The sequence below is a fragment of the Ctenopharyngodon idella genome, chromosome 7 (genome assembly GCF_019924925.1).
Source record: "Ctenopharyngodon idella isolate HZGC_01 chromosome 7, HZGC01, whole genome shotgun sequence".
NCBI lineage: Eukaryota > Metazoa > Chordata > Actinopteri > Cypriniformes > Xenocyprididae > Ctenopharyngodon > Ctenopharyngodon idella.
Genome location: NC_067226.1, coordinates 7,480,814 through 7,502,610, shown reverse-complemented (window position 1 = coordinate 7,502,610; position 21,797 = coordinate 7,480,814). Strand labels below are relative to the sequence as shown.

The following is a 21,797-nucleotide window of genomic DNA, read 5'->3' as shown; positions in this document are numbered from 1 at the left end:
CTGGTAATGCTAACCAGAAAAGAAGTTATGTGAGAAAGGGGTCTGTCCACGAATCTTTTGAACTTTTTCTCCCTTTCTTTCCTCCCAGCTCGTTTCCTGTGTATGTCTGTGTTGCCTAAGCATACTGTTTACTGTTGCTCTGAGTTATTAATACAATAGCGATTCGTGTTTTTTACAACTCTCCGGCTCAAACGAATCTTGGCTCATATGCGGGTAAATACCACCTATTACTCATGTTACTTTCCAGCACATTTGTAGGACACATTCAAGCATCGCCTCGTCACTGCATAACAATTAGATGTCTGAGTGCTCGCGCGCTCTGATGGAATTTTACTGATAACAGACAACGGTCGTACTTGGATTTCGTGATTTCCATTTCATTCTTTATGTCAAGATAAAGGCGTACGGGGGGAAATAACGTTGTCATTTCTTTAAGTTGACAGCTTGTCTCAAGACTGACGAGGATTCAGCTTTTTTCTTTTCCTATAGTACACACAAAACGAAGCTCAAAACTGTATTGCACAGATGTAAGTATGGTACTTAAAACCATGTTTTTCCTCTGTTTGGCTTTAAATACCACAGCTTTGCAGCAGCAGCAGCAGCAACAAGTCTCCCGAGTTTCCAACTTCCTACTTGGCAGAAAATAAGATTGTGAAATGTGATCTTACCTGACTTCTCTCTCAGCTGGGAAAACAGCCAGATTGAAAATGTCGTGAACTTCGCGTAATGTTGACATATCACGCGCAATACGCGCACAGACAAGCGAGAGAAAAAAAAGTGCACATTGCTGTCTTGGCTGCGCAACTTTTCTTATGGTCATTCATTTTCACTCAGCATCTCGGGGTTGTAGTTGCTGGTCAGTTTAATTCCCACATAAACTTGACCGCCTTCGCTTATTTCAATCACGTAAGAGCACTAACGGCGTTTATCTGAGAGAGGACACTGCGTAAATCTGTATAGGGGTTTTGGGTAAATCGCGACTGGTTGCTATTTGTCCTGTCTGCACAGTCACCAAGGTGTTAGAGAGTTTAAGCACGCGGATATTGCAAAGGGTTATTAGATTCATAAGTCACCCAAGTGGTGGGCGATCTTCTGAGCACGGCAGAAGTTCTCATATGATGACTTCAAACAAGACACATTACCTACCAGCATCTGTTGGAGTGTGTGGATATTAAGACACTTCTATCTCCAGGACAGCATAGGGGAAAATGGTAAGTAGCATGGAAATACTACACTTAAAGGAATAATTACTCCAAAAGGCATGACTTGTGTTTACACTGTAGAGTTGGTATCAAAAGAACAGATTTTGCTGTACGACATATACGAGTGCTCTCGTGCTTATGGACCCTAACGCTGAAGGCTACTTAAACGAGGGCTCAGGTTTACCAACATAAATGTAAAACTTTGCAATGCTGCTGTTTTCCGGGATTCGTAGGTAGAGAAACAAATCTGAGCAAAGCAAACGCAGACACATACACAGCCGTAGAGAATATACATTCTAATTGGGGTTTTGCCTTTGTTGCGCTCTGTGCCAATCTGCGCTTTGATGCCTATTGGGCTTTTAGCCTTTATTCTGAATAGCATTTTTACAAGTGCTCTCTGTCAGTGAAAAAGCAACATGTGTAGACATGTCCATCTGCCCTGCAGGACAAAAGCAGAGCACCAAGACGCTATTACTGTGTGTGTTTCGGGGACATGGGTTTCAAGCCTTTTGGGGGGACTCCTCTTTAGAGGGTTATGAGTGACTTTTCAGATAAGTGATTCTTTTGTTAAGAAAACGACCGGCCAACATGTGATCAAATATTAACAGGACGGGCTTGCAAGGATATATTCACGTGACAAGGCGTGGGGAAGCAATAGAGTAAAGCAATATCAAGTGGCACTTAACGAAAGTATAGATTTTTGCTTCTAAGTAACCTTAGCTGTGCTATGATTTCAGCACTTTGGACAGAGGCACCGGAGTCGTTGAACGCTGAGGACTAACGCGGAGTGAGTGGACATCGCCTTTTGTGTTTTGCAGTTCTTTTGCCAAAGCTAGGGAATTGTTTCACTTTTTCCTTCTTCTTTTTCGCTTTCGGAGGGAGACCGGTAAAAGCAAAGCAAACAAACAAACACGCGAGGAAAAGAACCAGTCGATAGTGGGGCTGCTTTGCGCTTGGAGTTTTGTCGCCACTTAGAGCATGTGAAAGTTGAAATGGTAGAGCTGCTGTAGTATACGCGTACTTTGCAAGCTCCACTTGGTGCACAGCGTTAACTTTGGGAAATGCAAGTGTTGGTCTTGGAGATCTAACCACTGATAGTGGTTGTCAGCTCTTAAAAAGGTAAGACCTGTTTGTTTTATTCTCCACTTTACTAGCAGTCCTTCTTGGGCAGATGTTTTACTTGTACATAGAGAAATGACACCCCTTTACGCATTTTAAGTTTGATTAGTGGTTACAGCTAGATAAAATGTTACGCTGTGAGGAGCAGCTTTGGGTAGTGATGGGAGAGAGACACTGAGTCATGAGGGAAATGTTAAACTTACGTTATCATTTTACATTTTCCCTCTACTTTACTCGTATGATTTTACAATATATAGCAGGAAACGTAACGGTGACAAAGTTGTTTCAATTAACAGCCACAGTTCTGTCACGAATTCATAGGAACGGAATAATGTATTTATTTCTATATCTCACAATTCACCCCTGTATAGAGATGTCCACAATTAGTAGTTATTTTATACGAGTTGCTATTTATAGCGCAACACCAAATGTAGAAAGTAAATTGTGCATGTAAGTGCGTAAACAGCTGACTTTCCGTCCTCATCACAATCAAATGCTTGCGGAATTTTTGTTGTCTTAAATGCGCAATTGTCTAGCACACGCTTTTCTTTGCTTGCTGAATAATAGGGCATGTCTTTAATAAAATATACGACTCAGCACGAGCTGCCATCTACTTATTGTCTTCCTGAAAACGAAAAGATCAGTATCTATCTATCTATCTATCTATCTATCTATCTATCTATCTATCTATCCGTAGCTGTCATTCTCATCATCCTTTCTTATCAGCTAAATGTTGTTTTCGTTAGCATGGAGGGATAATTTATTCGTTGAATCGATCTTAAAGTGGTGCAACCAGCCCTATCAATGTAATCGCGTCTGTAGCATCTCCGCGCTTCGTCATCGTGGACATATTGCTAGTGTTTTACTACGGACCGCTTCTCCGTTTCATTCATCCCGAGATTTCCACTCCTCTCCTCCAGCATCACCTGCTCATCTCGCTCCCGAGCGCACAGGTCTGTCTGTGCACACGCCGAACAGTTGGGAACCACTTAGAGCTAAAAGCTTTCGCCACAGATAACATTTCATGTTAAAATATTTTGAATTGGCTCGCCAAAAATAGCCCTTTGTTCAAAACATTGTGTATGTGTGTGTGTGTGTGTATTTGTGTGTTCATATATATATTTCCAGTTAAAGTGAATAAGAATTTGGATAGGCGTGGTCAGATTTTGTTCAGACTGGGTTAGATGGAGCCACCGATAAGATTGCCTGATAAGGAAATGGCTGAGAGGGTGTCACGCGTATTGTGGAGAAAGCTGAAGAAAAGCTGTGCAAGACTGAGACGAAATTAGGACAGTCAGCGTTTTAAAGGAGCCTTTCGCTGATGATTTTCTGACTTTTATGCCGACTAAGTTTAGGAATTCGTCTCAGTTTCTGAGAGGGATGAGCGGAGGATATTGGCTACGGTCGCTTTTTTCTTTGTATCCAAGAATCTGATTAAAGGGTGAAGCGATTGAATGACAAACAGACAGATATGAAAGCCCACGGGCGCCTCAGCACTGCGTTAATCAAGAGTCTATCAGGCGGAAGACATTCAGTGTGTCATTTAGCTGCTTTTAAATGATCATTATGACTGTTTCTCTTTGTTCGGATGCATTATAGCTTCTTTCATCCCTGCCAAATCGGTAATTTCTCTATTAAACATTTATTTCCTTGTCATAATCGTACGAAACATGTTATCGAGAAAATCTCTGTTGTTTCAAAAACAATGTAGCCTATCGAACATCTGACTTTAAAGTGACAAATCAAGCGGGGCAAGCAGCTTTTTTGGACGGGTCCGAAAATAATAACGGCTGATATTATAACTAGATTTTATTATCACTGTTTTGTCATTGTAATCTTGTTAATACCATTGTCATTTATGGGCAAATTTTATAAGCATCATTATTGACATGCAACAAAACGGTCACGAGCGCCGTTTTTAGGAGCACATATTTCATGAATAATTTCATGTTTTTCAACGAAACGCCTGTTTTTGCTTACAAATAATCCAGTGGTGAATAACTAAATACTTCTGCATCAATATATTAAATTTATTTTTTAAAGCTTTGTCTAGAGTGAAATGTTATTAAGCTATTAAACTATCAATTTTTTTGTCATTTCTTACACATCAAACGTCTCAGAGTCGTGTTTTTATTTATTGAATGCATTTTTATTTTATTTATAAACACGAATGTATATATATAATTTTAGTTCATGAGACAGAGGGATAGAGATGTGGGTTGGTGGTGTGGGTGTGGGCATGCGGGGGGAGGGGGGCTGGAGGCGGATGCGGGGAGGGTGGGGGGTGCTGGGGGATGGCACGACACACTTTGTATGTACGGAAGGTTTTTTATAGAACTTTCTGCAATGTACGTCATCGGATCAGTCCATAAATGGGGTTGTGTTATCTAGCTGAGAATCTCCCTCTCCGCCCCCCTCCCCTCCGCTCTCTGATCGCTGCAGAGTTAAGGGTGGGCGTCAATAACAAATCTGAGCTTGGTAGATTTCAATTCAGACATCACATAATGCTTTTGTGGCATTATATTTCTAGTTTAATCGGCGTTTATTTCGTCCTCGTTTGACTGACCGCCGCGGATGATCAGGGGATATTTATAAACTAAATATGAAAATTGTTTTGTTTACAGAGAGCGGCTTTCCTAATTAACTTTTATAGAGATGTACCGACTTATTGCGCCCTGCTTCACTCGCGGGAGGAATTTATTATAGGCCTACTGAATATGCAGAGTTCCTTTGGGAAATAAAAGCGTGTGCTCGTCACAATTGCGAAAAAGAAAAAGGTCCGTTTTTTTCATTTACTCCCTGAAAAGATTCATTTTTGCGAACCACACTAGTCTCACAATTTAGCTAACCACAATAGTAATAACTATAAAAATAATAATCATCATTATCATATTAAGATTAATCACAATTTCTATATATAAGCAGGCTAATTAGCTACGTGGTGCCAAAATAATTTGAATGATACTTCCGATGGATATAGTGTAATTATTCTGTGTTTATGGGGCCATTTGGACAAGTCTAAAGTCATTAGTTAATTAGCACCTCCAATCGCAGGTTTTCTGCGCAAGAAAACCATGCAAGAGGCTTGAGGAATTGTGCGCGCGCTCAATACTAAGCAAGAGCGTGACTTGCGGTGCTCTAGCGCAAAGCGCTTATTCTGAAAGAGGTCGTCTGGTATCTAGACTTATGGTGTAATTCTTCTACAACCCGCTTCTAAATGACGCTAGATGTGTATGGTTTTTTGTAATACTTTTGAAAAGAACTTTGCCATTTAGGGCGTTGTGACCCCATTGTATTTGGTGTTTATGTAAACAGGGTTGTTTGTGTCTGTGTGTATGGTATAGGTTACACAATATTTGAATTTTTGACCTCTAGCATATATCTGCATCCAAGTTTGTTTGATGGGGTCTGTATGATGTGTTGTTTGCCCCCCACCTGTGTGCTTTACTCACTGAAATAAAATGGAGTGGCACTTGCCTCTCTGTATGTGAATAACTACAGTGCAGCATTAGTGCTGGTGCCTGGCAACTAAGGCTCCGCCAAGGAATCCTCTAACTATTCGCCAACGTCAGTGCTTGGGTATGTATATGCAGGACTTCTCTGACATGTTTGCAATTTGCCTTTGTGCATGTTGGTTAAGAATGGCATCCCGACTGTGTTTGTGTCTGAGCGTGACTTTGGTATACTTGCTTTATACTATTTCTAAGGTCTCTAAAACAAGGGTGTTTTTTTAACATTTGAATGTTTAACATTTCTTAGAGGTCATTTAGACACTTTCTCTGCTACTGCTTTGAAGAACAGTGATTTTCATACTTCATGGACAGTTCTTTATTTTTTTTCATCTTCATTCTCATCTGCGCTATTTCTCAAAGTACACTTTGTTTATGGTGTTTTTTGCATTTGTTATTATATTAATATATCCATATTTTAAATGGATATGCAAACTATGAATCTAGTAACCACTAAATGTGTAGTACAATAGTGCATTACAAGAACTGTCTACCTAATTATGTAAATATACTCACCCTTGACACATAAGGGTTTGTTGGGCAAGCAAAAGGCTAGATTACCAGAGGAGTGTCAGAGTGCAGCAGAGGGCTTATACCCCACGGATACATTACCAGTGTAGCTGTATGCTGCAGGGGATAGATTACAGTTACGTGGATTGTATAGCTCATTGAGTCTATGTGCTAAAGTGGATATCTAAGTGTGTACTCCTATAATGTAACTGCTATAAGTCAAGACTTTGAGATTTTTATCTTACACGACTGGCCGCTGTTGACCACCCTCAGCTCTTTATTGATAACAGGGACCTGTTGCATCTTGCCGTTGGAGAGATGAGCACTGCGCAATTCTTCAGTGTACAGATTGGGTCTGGGATGAGAGACAATGATGTGAGTCACACAAAGCACTGCCCAGACCCCTTTCCCTAAAGACAGTGAGCCGAAGAAACAGAGACAGGCACCCAGGAATGGGCAAAGTCAAGTTCCAAAAAGTGACTCACTCATTTCAATGCAATGACAAAATGGAAAGACAGGACCCACTTGAACAAGTGTACATACTGAAAATGTACACTCCACATTACAGTCTAAACAACAATAAATCAGTGACGTAGGCTGAGTTTTATAAGATATACTCTATAATATTTACATGTTTTTCACATTCGTCATTCATATTTTTGTTGACACCTGGCTAGTGGGGGAAATGTTTGTGAACACTTGGCTACGCTCTTAAAGGGATTGTTCACCCAAAAAGTACAATTCTGTCATCATTTACTCACCCTCAATTTGTTCCAAACCTGTACAAGTTTCTTTCTTTTGTTGAACACAAAATAAGATATTTTGAATAATGTTGGTAACCAGACAGTTGACAGTAGCCGCTGACTTCCATAGTATTTTTTTCCTACTATGGAAGTAAATGGCTACCATCAACTCTCAGGTTACCAGAACTCTTCAAAATATCTTTTTTTGTGTTCAACAGAAGAAAGAAACTCATACAGGTTTGGAACAGCTTGAGTAAATGATGACAAAATGTTCATTTTTGGGTGCTATAAGTTTAAAAAATAAAGATTCCAAAAGGAGGTTTTCACAGCAACACCATAAAAGAACAGTTTTGGGTTCCTCAAAGAACCTTTTAGTAAACAGATCTTAAAAGAACCATTTTTTCTTGGTGCGAAGAACATTTTAAATAATATAAAGAACCCTTTTCCACTATAAAAGAACCTTTTGTGCATTGAAAAGATTCCATGAATGTTAAAGGTTCTTCATGGAACCATTAATGTAAAGAATCTTTATTTTTAAGAGTGTATTTCAGATTGAAATCTGGTGCCAAGCTGACAAACATTTTGTGATTTACTTTTGTTTTTCATTGCAGTGCCGACGGTCAAAATGGACATTGTTCACTTTCCTGTGCTCTGTGTCAGTACTGTGATGTGTTTGATGAATGCTATAAACTAACTTTATTGTCCTGTCACACTAAGATCTAGTCTAGTTTTCTCATTCTCCAGTTTTCTAGCAGTGGCTCAAAGCTCTTTTTTTCTCATAGTGAAATATGAAGAAGCCATGACCTCTGTTTTTACAGCTAGTATTGACACTCTAAATGTTTTATCTTGCCCTGAAATAGCGGAAACTATTCCACCATTTCAGGTTTGTACAAGACACGGATCACCTCTAACCTTTTCAAAACGATGCTTCATTAAGTGTCACAATGCGACTTCAAAATAATATTTTGCCAGTATGTGGAAGCCCTATTCTGATGGTTCCAGGATGGAATATGCTACAATGGGTCAAGACAGCACACAAGACAACAGAGGGAAAGATATTGAGAAAGCTGAGGTGACGTCATTAGCGACCCGACCTATTGGATAGAGACACGGCCATCGCTTCTGACGCCGCTCCGACTCTCTCAACATTCAACACTTTGAACACGTCGATCCTGATGGTCAAGTTTCAACCAACATTTCAGCTATAATGTCCACACTGTGTGTTTTGTCATCATTTTTACGGATCCTAAAGTTTCCACAAAGTTGCAGCAAATGAAAGTCAAGGTCTTCCTACAGTTCATCTCTTGCTGTATTCTCATTAGTCCATATGTCCACTTTGTGGTTATCTTAGTTCTTTCTGTGGTGGTGGTGTCAACTTTGTGCTGTATGTGCAGTTCTGAATGAGATCCATGTTGTTTTTGTGCTCCTAATGAGAAGCAGAGTGATTTATTTATGGATTACCTAGCTGGAACAGCCCTAATGCGCAGTGTGAGAGTGTACATGAGTGTGTGTGTGTGTTCGTGTGTGTGTTTTACCTCTCTTGGAGTCATGTCGCTCAGTAATTGCTGATGCAACTCTTTGTCATCCAGGGTTTGCCCTCTCCTCCTGTGAACCTATGGGATGAGTTATATTCATCTTGGCTTGTCCCTATAGGAGAGAGAAAAGAGCTGTAAGCATGAATATGTCAAAACGAGTGAAGGTGAACGTACATTTGTGAAAACATGGAAGATGAGAAGGAGAGATAGATATAGAAAGATGGAGATGGAAAGAAATAAAGAAAGAGGGAGTTTGTGTGTATGTGTGTGAGAGGAGGCAGGTGTTAGCATCCACTCTCATGCTGGGAACAGCTAGGTTTGAAACCGCTCCACCTCATTACCTTATGCAGAGAAAAATCATCATCACTATACACGAAACTCATCAATATAAATCTTGTGTTGGACGAGATCCAAAAGCACTTGGAGCTCAAAGTCTTGGTGAAAGTATGGGGCTAACGATGCGGTGTAGCATGGGGTAAAAGAACAAAGAATGTTTTCCCTAAACTCCTCCTGGAAGGTCATGTTAAATACTACATAGAATAAATGACAAAGTTGCAGTTGAAACGCAAAATTATATCACCCTACTATTAGTTAGAACATCTTTGACCATTTACCTTACAAACCACTCCCATTATTGGAGGAATATAACTGACACTGGAGGAACAATGAATAGTTTTAAAAGCAATGAACCAACATCTGGCACATAAGCTCCTTTGGCAGACAGAGGGGCTCAAACTGACAATAGTTTAAAATATCACATACAGAGATAGCCAGGGAATAATAGATCCTTGATGTGGTGGGGACAAGGAGTGAGCTCTTTGAAGCTACCTTTGTGGAGTCACAATTGCAAATATCAATTTCAGCAGATGATCTATAGTCTTGTCACAAAAAGGTGTTTCATATTAACCTAACAGCTGTCCATTAGGAAGCTGTTGCTCAGCATTTGGTGCCAGCACAGCCAATGAATTTAAAGTGCAATGAACTGAGGAGATTTAGATGGCAAATGCAATAACTTAAAACCATATATTATCTTTTAAATGGAGAATGGCAGATGTAATAACTTAAAACCATAAATTATTATTTTACCAGTTGTATAAGCTAAACTGATTTCAGGTGTTCACGTGTAGATAATTTCTTATGTCTAGATAGCCTACAAAATGAAACAAAACACTAGCCTTTGTGATTCACTTTGTATAGGCATACAAAGGAATCATATTTTATATATACCTTATATATACCTATTTATATATATTTTATATTTTTCCCTTCGAAGAGAAGGGAAAAATATCAAAACCCCACATGACTCTATGGTTATCAGTTGAAGGAGCACTTAAGAGAAGAAAGACGACGGATATTAAAAAAAAACACACACACACATTCAGACTCAGTATGTTCAGGAATTAGAAAGGTTTCTTTCATACGTTGGTCTTTGGCTCTCGGTAAACGCCACAATAACATACTTTCCGGTTATTCTTTAGGCATAAGTGTCTCACTGGGTTGGCGTTCGGTCGCCCTCGCGCTGGAGTCACATGTTGCAACGTCACGGGCACGGCAGTAGTTAGTTACTGTAGTCGCGAGGAATGAAGCCGTCATTTCAAACTGGAGAGCTCTCTCAATGCGCACTACACCGCGAGCGCTCACCATGCCATCCAACTGCTTCAACCCAACTCCAACGGATCCGCTCAGTCATGGGAGTCCATTACCTCAACCATGCAATTTCCACTATCAATAATTTAATCTATTTGCTCAAAAGCTGAAGAGACTACTTGCAGCTGCTGCTGCTTGGCGAAGAGCGGGCGAATATCGCAAAATAGTTACGCGGAGGGCTTATCCAAAACATCCCAGATGACACTGTCCTGCTGAATGGTCTCCTTTACGACTGGACAGTAAAGGTAGGTTTTTGTGCGAAATAGAGTGATTACTGCAGGTTTTGTACTGACTGCGTCTGAAATAATAAAAGGAGTTAGGAAAAAGTAATCAAGTGTTGGATCATGCAGCGGCAACATGAAACGCTATCCTCGCGTTCATTAATAAGATACGGTGTTATTATGTTGATTGAATTTCTGAGAGAGGTCAATAGAACCAAAAAGTTGTTTTTGTTTATTATCCAGGGCAAATAGGCTGTTTATCCTAGTAGCTTTTTTCTGTTCAGCTGTTTAATAGTTAGTTTGATTACATTTGCTGCAATAATGGACGTGGATTGTTTTATTTATATATTTTTTACGCATTAATGCTGGCGCATTAAAGTTTTACCAAACAGCATATTATATTTAGTCATACGGACAGATTGTTTATACAGTTTATGCTAAAACTAAGCTATGTATGATAACGTTCAGAGAATAAATGCGTTTCGTGAACTCAATGAGACTTGAACATGAAACTTGAGATCATCGTTTAGGTTTACCGTGTAGAGTCTAGCCTTCCCCTGGAACAGATAAACTCCCAAAGAGAACAAGTTTTTTTAATTAAAAACTAACAAATAAATTATAGTTATGGGCTGCTTTTGGATGCAAAGTGCGCAAAACTGCTTAAACAAAATCACACTGCTAGTTGATTTCGAAACATGTTTTTCAAAATCCTAATTGACTTTGTAGTTATGCGTGTTGTAATTTATGATGCGGATATACACACAAGATTCTGTTTGTAATTTATTTTAGATGAAAAGCATATAGACGATGTAGACTGTAGTAAAGAAAACAGGCCCATTTATTCTTATAGCTCTCAGGTGGCCTCTTATTAATCTGCTTTCTCTTTGTGTGAGCGTATGTTTATGTGACAAAAAGAGAAAGAGATGTTTCTCATGGTCTATGGTTTTCTGCTTGCCTCCACTTCACTTTGTGTAGACGAATGCGCCATCTAGTGCAAAAGTGTTGTAAAGCCTATTAACGAGTAAAGGATGGATTGTGCGGATGCCGTTGTTTTAGTAAGAGAATCCTCTCTCTGACACCACTTTTCTAGTTTACAAACTGTAATGTGACATAAAGTTTATACTTCCAGAACTAGCGCGGCGTGAGAAGTTTTGTTTTATTGGTTGGTACCTGCAGGATGTTTTCAATTCCTTAGAAAGTTCCCGGAAAAAAACTCAATCTCTACTAACATATAGAGTGGCAAATCTTAGATGATATTTCCCTCACGGATCCTGTTCGCCAATGCGTTGCCCTTTCTCTTGTTACGAGAAAACACGAAACTTATACATAAATTATTACAGCCCTAATGTTTAATTTGTCTTTGTCTTCTACCCTTCAGCATTAGAGCCACATTTACAATCGTGAAGTGAGCGAATTTTGCAATGGCTTGTCTATTTTAGAGGACTTTTAAAGGAATTTCAAACCTAAGTAGCTTATTATATAAGTTTAAGGATACTTTTATGGGTGTAATCTGTAAGCTAACTGCCAATTAAGACTTTTTAAACAAAACATTTATTATGATATATCTGTAAATATGTAAATCTACAGGCTAAGGAAGTGATAAATTGTGACTTGCTTTTTGACTTACGCCGAAACTAATCGTACTGCGCGTGCGCAACTTTCTGTTGTTATGGTTACCTCCTCTATCGAAAGCGACTTCTGTTCGTTGTCGTATTTGACAACCGCTTGAAATTCGCGCTCTAACTAACTTTCATTCTAACTTTTAACACACTGGTGATGATAAAACACTGTTGATACCTAAATATTCTTGTAATGGAAAAATAACTTTTACTAAGACCCTTTGCAACCCCCCGCCCCCTAGTAGTGTTGTACAAATTTTTGTTTTCATCAGTACTCATACTGATATAAAATACTGTAGTTTCGAGAATTTGTATCAATTTGCTTTTCTCAAAATGTTTATCTTTCACTGAAGGTAATGAAGATGTTTGCGTTGGCTAAGCATTTGGGGGTGTTCACTCTGGTTGCTTTTGTACATTGTATCTTTATCGTTATTTGTATAGTTTGGGTTAGACAAGATAGAGGCCTTGAACTCCTTAAACCAGCACCAATTCAACCTCTTTGAAAAACCTTGCATTTAAAGACATATAATTCACCACCACAGATGAAAAGAGAGTGTTATTTTGCAGTTGACCCTTGTTGTGTTACCACTAATGCCAGATTGTAACTATTATGGATTCCACATTTTAATGTGTTCGCAAAGTCAGAATAATAATTAGCAGCTGCGACACCTGTGTGAGCTTAGGTGATGCACGCTACAGTACTCTTGTCATTGAACAAGTACACTAAAGCAATCTAAAACCTTTTCTTATGCTACAAGCATTTTACCCCTAACCTTTGTTGTTCTTTTCAAATATTTAATCATGCATTGTTAAGTATCTTGCCCTAAGGAGTGAATGCTTTTTTGTCATTTTCCTTTAGAGTGCTAAGACTAACAGAAAATTGTCTGTTACCACAATACTTTTAAGTTGGAAGATCCTTATACATCTGTCATGAGTGCTTTTCTTTCCCAATCCCTCTATGGCATGGAGATTTAAGCAAATACAGTTGTGGGGGAATCAGGATCATGTAGACCAATCCATCCTGTCCTACCTGCCCCTCTCCAAACAATTGAGCAGGTGCATGTAGTCTTTTTGCCAAAACTATAGAGCTGCCACTCATGCCCAATTAAAGTACAGTCAGTGAAAGGTGTTTGAATGTGCTCCTATAAGCCCCGACCATAAGGATCAAATACAGCTGTGTGGATGAAGTATTTCATCAAGCTCTGTACCTTACTTTGTAGAAAGAGAGCTTGAAAGATCACTGCAGGCTGGATGGTTTCTCATGTGAGAGCTTTGATTGATGGAAACCTTGTTTGTAGTATTTTCAATGCCTCATAATAAGTCTGGCTTTAAAGGTCTAACAAATCAGACACAAAAAGCATGAATTAGCAGCTTTGTTTACATGACAGTCTAACGAATTATCTCAGCATCAACCATAGAAGTCATCTCCTTCATTTTAGACATTTAAACACACCTGAAACCGTGACTATATGTGATGGCCACTGCCACATTACCACTCACTTTCTGTGACTCATCAAAAACACCTGTACTCTCTTTGTACACAAACACACATCATGTTTGCACATCATACCGTACGATGACAGGATATTACATTATCATACGCAGTTCAAACAAGCGCATATTAAAGCAGAATAAACATGACCGTCAAGGTAATCTTGTCTTCCCTCGCTGCTTTGAATGAGACAGAAGGTCTCAGTTATTGCCAACTCAGTCCCAGAGCAATAAAGTGATTCATCATCTAGATTACGTTTTAACAGGAAGTTGATTGAGAGTATAATCCATATTGATTCTCTTGATGGAAACAGGAAATAGCAGAGTTAGAAATAAAATTGTGTGTTGTTCCTGGTGAGAAGGGACCCCAGAGGAAAATGGAAAGCAATTGCGAGCTGATGAGTGGCACTGCCCCCTAGCACCACTCCTTCTAGCCCCACCGCCCTTTTCCTCTCATCCCCCTCTGAGACCAGAGAGAGACGTCATCAGGGTTGTTGTGCTCCTGCCACACGACTACACACCGGTGCTCTAGTCTAATTAGGAGGGAAAGATACAATTTAGTCAGCTTTTCGAAGTTCAGTAGTCAACAATAACTGCCCTTCGCGCTTTTACGTGCTACTGCAAGCTAAGTAGCTCTGTAATATATTTAAGGTTATGTATTACCAGTAGGATCTGGATGAGAGATGTCATTGGTACTCCACCTGCTGTCAAGTAGGGCAACAGAAGGGATTTGGGTGTCAGCATGACTGATGCTGGTATTTCATTCAGAAGCCTCTGCAATATATATATAAATACTTCGCTCATTAGGGAGACGACAGATGTTTGCTAATTGGGATCATCCTGAAACTGGGGCGGTTACTGGGCTATGCTTCTCTGTATGTGCGTAAACCCGCATTAAGGTTGTCTTGAGAGTAGGAACGCTGACAATAATCCATCCGTCCTCGCAGGCGCGCCACATCTGGAGGAATGAAATAAGACAGAATCATTGAATAATCCTCAGGCAGGCACTTTAAATTCCTCGCTATATTCAGCAGAGGTAATTGCTGACAATGTAAGAAGCTTTTTCCATTACGGGGAAAGCTGACAGACTGAAGTATCTTTTCATGCCTGCAGAAGCAGCTTGTACACACATTTTGCGCGCTGCCTGATTTGATTAAGATTGATCTGTCCTCTACAGCTGTATCCTTGGCTCTGGGTTTTTCCATGCTTGTTTTTGACCATTTGAGAGGAGAGATTAAACATGCTCCCATCTCATCTCCCTAGCTAAATACACACACACACGTTGACGCACACACGCTCACACACACACCCCTCGTGGACTGCAACGTCACTGAGCGAGGGGACTTTGAGCTCATTAAGTAGAGGGCTGTGATATTCTGAATCGAGACTGTGGGACTCCCAACCGGCCTATTTATAGAAAGCACATCTCCATGGCAGTCATCGCTGCGCTAGCAAATCGCAGCCGTGGCCCCAGACACCAATTAAGAATGAAACAAATGCCTTTTAGACAGGGCGTGTCCCTCCTTCTCTCCTGCTGGCCCGTACTGCCTTCTGCTCTGGGAGCGGATCCTCCCTCTGCCTCTTCCTGAGGCTGCGTGGGGCATCGGGAGGACAGCTCGCAGAGAACTGGCGAAGCCTTGCTGCGGTGCTGGATATTTTTAAATGCACCCCCCCCTCAACCCCCCTTACCCCAGCCCTACCTCTCCTCTTCTCCTTAGAAAAGTGCGAGTAATGGGTATCTTTTTTGTTGTTGTGTATGCATGTTCCCCTGTCTGTTCGTATGTGCTGGGATGCCATTGGATGCAATGAATCGCAGTGACTCATAGAGGGACTTCAGAGAGGTAAGAGAAGGCTGCAGAGGGGTTCGCGGAGAGGAAAGGAGAGAGAGGAGGAATCATGGTTTCCTAGAATTGTCATTTATTTGCATTGATTTTGTAGTCAGGAGAAATTCCATTGACTAAAACATGGCAGTTTGTGTATGAATGAGTAAATGAATGACTGGCATCTTTCTCAATTCTCCCTGCATTTCTCCTTCTCTCTGTCTCTTTATCAATGTTAAGTCTCTCTCTGCTTTCTTACAGTGTCTTTCCTTATCTCTCTCTGTTCCTTATCTCTCTGTTTGAGGTTTTACCTCTCTTAGTGGGAAAGATAATCATCTGTTTGACATTGTAGTGTATGGGCTTGTTCTTCCAAATTACTCAGTTAATTCCAGAGAAGTTGTTATACATTTAAGTAGAATGTAAAGTTCATCCTTGAATATAATAAAAAAAGCTATATATATATATATATATATATTTAAAAATAATAAGAATAAGACAATTATATTATTTAAATAATAATAAGAATATATAATTTTAACAATATCACATTTTAAAATAAAATTATTTCAGTATTGCATACTAATGCAAACTTTGATGATAGACACTGTTCTGTCATTTTTTGGTAGGCTTTGACTTGTCACCTATATCTGATACTCACACAAGCAGTTCACACACCTCTAAGGGAAGAGTAGAGGAGGCAAGGGAGCAGGAGAGAGAGAAGGAGGAAGGGAAGGGGAAGAGAGAGATGGAGGAGAGTGGGAGCAGTTCTCTGGTGTCTGCCTAATGATACTCCAGGGTCTCTGAATTTAGCCTGCTGCATTTGCTGTTGGGGGGAAGGGGGGCAAAAATGTGCAGGTGTGTGTGCAGGGACGGAGAAAGCGCGCTGTGTTAGTTGTGCTCCCATGGGCCAGTAACTAAAAATGAAACAAAGAAATAACAAGTTGGCATGTTGTGTTTGTTGTACTGCGTTACGGAAATGATTTCATTGGCCACAATAACCACACAATACTATTAATCTTTCTTTGATTACGGTTTCACGTAATGTTATTTGCAGTATAATGAATGAAAATGGTTGCTTTACGTTGTGTTTTCTCTTCCTCCCTCCCTTTTTTCACTCCCCCCATCCCTCTTTTCTTTCCCCTTTTGCTGTCTCCAGTTCCAACAGGTTAGAAGAGTGATGACCATCCTGTTCGTTACTATGGTTATTTCATACTTCAGTTGCATGAGAGCTGCGCCCATGAGAGAGATCCCGGGCGTGCAGGGGGGCCACCGGGCCGAGGGCTACCTGGGCGCCGCTGCCGCCGTTGCCGCCGCTGCCGCCACCTCAGGCAGCCGAGGCCACGGGACTCCACAGAGTGGGGGCGGGCTGCCCTCGCTCACGGACACTTTCGAGCAGGTGATTGAGGAGTTGCTTGAGGTGGAAGGGGAGGCGACGCAGCAACTGGGGCCCGGGGCCGACCAGGGCCAAGGAGGGGGCGGTCCCGCAGCCGTGGCAGACTCAAAGGACGTTGACCTGTACGCCTCGCGGGTGATGATCAGCAACCAAGTGCCTTTGGAGCCGCCGTTACTCTTTCTCTTGGAGGAATACAAAAACTACCTGGACGCCGCCAACATGTCGATGCGCGTGCGGCGGCACTCGGACCCCGCGCGGCGAGGGGAGCTCAGCGTTTGTGACAGTATTAGCCAGTGGGTGACGGCTGTGGACAAAAAGACGGCCATAGACATGTCGGGCCAGACGGTCACCGTCCTGGAGAAGGTCCCTGTGACTAACGGTCAGCTGAAGCAATACTTTTACGAGACCAAATGCAACCCCTTGGGGTACACAAAGGAGGGCTGTCGAGGAATAGACAAGCGGCACTATAACTCACAATGCCGGACAACCCAGTCTTACGTGCGAGCCCTTACCATGGATAGCAAAAGGAAGATCGGCTGGCGGTTTATACGGATAGACACTTCATGTGTATGCACATTGACCATTAAAAGGGGCAGATAGTGTACACAATGTATAGATTTTATTGAGAGTTCTAAAAAAGAGAGAGAAAAGAGAAAATATCTATTTGTATATATACATAACAGGGTAAATTATTCCGTCAGATGAAAATTTTATGGACTGCATGTAAAAAAGATGAAGTTTATACAGTAAAAGTGATACTACAGTCTATTTATTGAACATATTCATGACCTTGTAAACAATTAAAAAAAGATCTGATCAGTCATTTGCGCCCAGTTCAAATTACTATATCACATTCCTCGAGACATTGTGTTTTTTACGTTGCCAAGATTTTGAGAGATGAGGAGAGGAGGGGGTGAGGAAGAATTACATTCAAGAAAAAAAAAAAAAAACGAAAAGAAAAAAAAACCTTGCATGCTGCTTCAATTGTGAATTCAGAAACTGTCCACTTTGGGAAAACAAGGAAACGATTTCCGACCAAAACATTCCGTTTACATTCTCAACCATAACAGGATTTCCTCCTCTCAGTACTCTGTCTGTTTACTATCCTCAACTTCTCAAGGTAATGTTGGAAATACATACTATGTCAAGGTGCTGTTGTCAAAGCTTTGCTGTTTATTTTTTTATCCCCACAAGATGAAAAAATATATATAAAATATATATAAAATTTATTCATTGACATGTGTTCTGGATTAATATAATTCATTTTGTATGTTGTGAAGTTGTTTGCAATATTAAATTGAAATATTTGAAGAAATAAAATTACTATAGGCAACTGAAAAACAAAAGCAATGTCAATAAAGTTTGAGCTCTCCCTTTGGCACAAGTTTGGAGAGAACATCTTCTCTCGCAATGAACATGCATTGGATCATACATTCAAATGATTTCAGAAGGGATAAAGATTTATTTAAGTATATATCTCCCATACTCTCATCATATATATATCAGTATAATCGAGCAGATGAAATACTAGTTTGAAATTTCAGCATTGAAGAATTTTGAAAATGCATATGAACACGCCTATATAATGAAGTTTCGACTCTCTTCCATGGAAGAACAAACAGTCCAGAGAGTTCCCGGGTAAGACTTATTTTAAACGTGGCATGTAATTCTATAGAAACCAGTCCCTCATGTAATGTTGTCCAGTCAGAGAGTACAGGCCTTCATCGCTAGCACTAAGAGATTAGGATTTTCTTTTGTCTGAAAGATAGATCAATGGAGTCAACACTCCAATGCACTCTACGTGATATATGATACACCCGAACACAGACACCGACCTATACACAAACCTGCTTTCCTTCAAAGGCTGTTATCAGACAACTGAACAGAAACTGTCTGACACTGATACACTGCCACAGATATGGGAGAACACGAAGTTTCATCTGTTTATGGTAAGTATCTCTGCATCATTAGTACGTACGTGGACAGGGCAATAAAGAAATTATGCTCTCTTTTTCAGCATTCTTCTCAGCAAACAAACCATTTTCAGATCTCCCTCAGTCAAATACAAAACCATCTGTGTATTGATTCAACAAAGGATTATGTTATAGAATAAACAATAGCTCTCAGTATTGCATTATTAGAACAAAAAAAAAAAAAATTGTAGGTGGTATATTATATATATTATATATAGTACATGTATACTATATATACATACTATGAGCGCTTTTACTGCAAATGCAACCGTATACAGCAATGGTGAATCGACTAGTTAAGGAAACAGACAATACAACATTATCCTGGTGCATTTTACCCGAGAAACAACTTGCATGACTGAGTTATTTTTGTGAGGTTCAGATTTTCCCCAGTTCAAAGTAGTCCTTGGTAAGACCCAGCAGGGCCCTGTCCCATTTGCTGCAGAAGTAGGCCACTCTATTCTTTTTTTTTTTCCTTTCTACAATACCAGCAACTAAACTCCTAGAATCACTGTTTTAACAAGCCAGTCCAGTTTGTTTTGTGGCTTTGATAAAATATGAGAATATGGAAGGAGCAAAAAAAAAAAAAAAAGTATCTTATGAAAATATCATTAACAAAAAAAAAAAAATAGCAGAATTAAGTAAATAAATTAATTATGGTTAAAATTTTCTTTTGAGTGTGTTTGGTTATAAAAGTGGGTTCTTGGGATTGTATATTTCAAAGCACGTATATGTAGATTAATCTTCTTTGAATAGTGTTCTTTAAAGCTGCAGTCCGTAACTTTTTGTATTTAAAAATTATCCCAAATCAATTTTTGAGCAAGTACATAATCAGCCAGTGTTCAAAACTATCTCCTTACCGTTCGTCTTTGCGTCATTACGTCACGTCTGTTTACATAAAGAACGAGTCCCAGCTAGTAGAGGATCATTTATAGCCTTTTCTCACAGCAGCTGGAATAATTGAACTTATCATTTTGATGGTGGATTTTAATCCATAAAGGTCCAAATGACAATCACCAGTGACAACTAGAGATTAAACCATAATCAAAAGCAAAAGACTTCAGACTACGGAGTGGCTACAGAAATTGAAATCTACAGGTAATGCTAATACACACTAAATACACATAGTCACACAATGCTGATGTTGTTAACGTTAACAATTTGAGAACAAAGTATAACAATAATAATAATTTGCACAGTTTGACGTGATCTAAGCTAAGCGATCATTAGATTTAATCATCATTGGCAATGCGATTTATTGTTATGCTTTTTTCTCTCAGTTGGTCAGAACAAAAGTGGCAGACATGTTACTTGTTCAGATGACATTTTCTGGTGAAAATTCTTATTTTGGTCATACATCTTCCAAGATGTAGAATCTGTGATTCCGAAATACAGTATCCACAAAGATGTGGTGACGGACAGCAAACATTAGATTCATCTGTGCTGAGAAGCCGTGCCGATGTTCAACCCACGTAAAGGTGATAATTCTGCAAGTAACTGCAATTGCAGGTTTCAAACAGAGATAGTGACAAAGAGGCAAAACTTACAGACTGCAGCTTTAATAAAAATGTTTATTTTTAAATAAATACAAATGAAATGTTTTCTCTTATTTATCTGTACATTTGTTACATATAATAAACTATGAAACCCTATGGTTTTAATATAAAGCAAATTACTCTGTTCCTAGATTCTGATTGGTTAGTAAATCATACCAGACATCCTGACACAAAACAGCTGTTGGCCATAAAATATATATATCATTATTTTGCTGTATGGCACTGTTCTGGGGCCGGTTGCATAAACTGCTAAGACTAGTCTTACAAATTAGTCATTTACAAATTAGTCAAATTAATCACATTTTTTTCTTTGAGACTGTTCATAACTTTTTAAGTCAGTTACATACAAACTGAGATTTGATACTAAAAAGTAAGACTGATTGCCCCTTGACTAACCGCTAGATGGTCATACTGGTACTTGACACTGTCTTGAAGGGGTCCTTGATTGTTATTTCAGTTTTTTAAATTTAGTTAGTGTGTAATGTTGCTGTTTGAGCATAAACAACATCTACAAAGTTATGACACTCAAAGTTCAACGTAAAGGGAGATATTTTCTTTTACAGAAATCGCTTTTTAAGGACTACAACAAATGGCTGGTAGGGACTGTAACACGCTTCTTTCTGGGTTGGTGACATCACAAACCCCAAAATTGACATAAACCCTGCCCCCGGGAACACGCAACGGTGGGGGAAGAGGAAGAGTTGTTGCAGTAGAGTGTTGTTGCCATGCCGTCATTTTACTCCAGACTGCTTCACAAACGAGGGTCAATTCAACGCTGGATTTGCACAAAAGATTAACATGATGGCACATGCTAGTCGATGAGCTGAATCAACTCCACAGTAACGACATAAAATCCACTAACCATTCAGAAACGTCCAGAAGCACTAAAAGTTGTAACTTCTTCCTGAGTCTCTCCATCAGTGTCCGATTCCAGTTTGAACAATGTAAGGCTGAACACAGTTACTGACAATCGTCATTTTGGCTGCGTGAGATTCTCCAGCTTTGTTGTGGTTGAGCAACTGAAGTGCGAGCTGTTAAAGCTCCGCCCTTTTCTGGAAAGCGGCTGGGAGCAGCAGCTCATTTGCATTTAAAGGGACACACACAAAAACAAAGTGTTTTTTCTCAAACTCAAATAGGGGCAAATTTGACAAGCTATAATAAATGATCTGAGGGGTATTTTGAGCTGAAACTTAAACACATTCTGGGGACACCAGAGACTTATATTACATCTTGTGAAAAGCTGGGTAACGTTATAATAGTCTCCTTTAACAATAATGGCTATGTTTATGCAACTGGTTAATCAGTCTTACTTTTCGACATCAATTTAGACCAATGTACGTTTTAATGTAACTGACTTTAAAAAGTTATGAACAATCTTAAAGAAAAAAAAGAAGACTAGTCTTACTAGTTTATGCAACAGGCCCCAGAGACTATCTTCTACCGAAATGATGCGACCAAA

General features: G+C 39.7%; 1 protein-coding gene across 7 annotated transcripts; it reads left to right on the top strand.

Annotated features, from left to right (window-relative positions):
• The first annotated feature begins 282 nt into the window (after nucleotides 1-282).
• bdnf (brain-derived neurotrophic factor) lies at nucleotides 283-18,038 on the top strand. Of its 7 annotated transcripts, none has more exons than XM_051900955.1 (2): nucleotides 283-527; nucleotides 16,573-18,038. In XM_051900955.1, the coding sequence occupies exon 2, from the start codon at nucleotides 16,594-16,596 to the stop codon at nucleotides 17,407-17,409; it is 816 nt and encodes a 271-aa protein (XP_051756915.1). In that variant the 5' UTR covers nucleotides 283-527; nucleotides 16,573-16,593; the 3' UTR covers nucleotides 17,410-18,038. The 7 variants fall into 7 exon arrangements, with proteins under 7 accessions (XP_051756915.1, XP_051756912.1, XP_051756914.1 ...); XM_051900952.1 differs by lacking the exon at nucleotides 283-527 and adding an exon at nucleotides 1,047-1,211; XM_051900954.1 differs by lacking the exon at nucleotides 283-527 and adding an exon at nucleotides 1,700-2,321.
• Nucleotides 18,039-21,797: the final 3,759 nt, after the last annotated feature.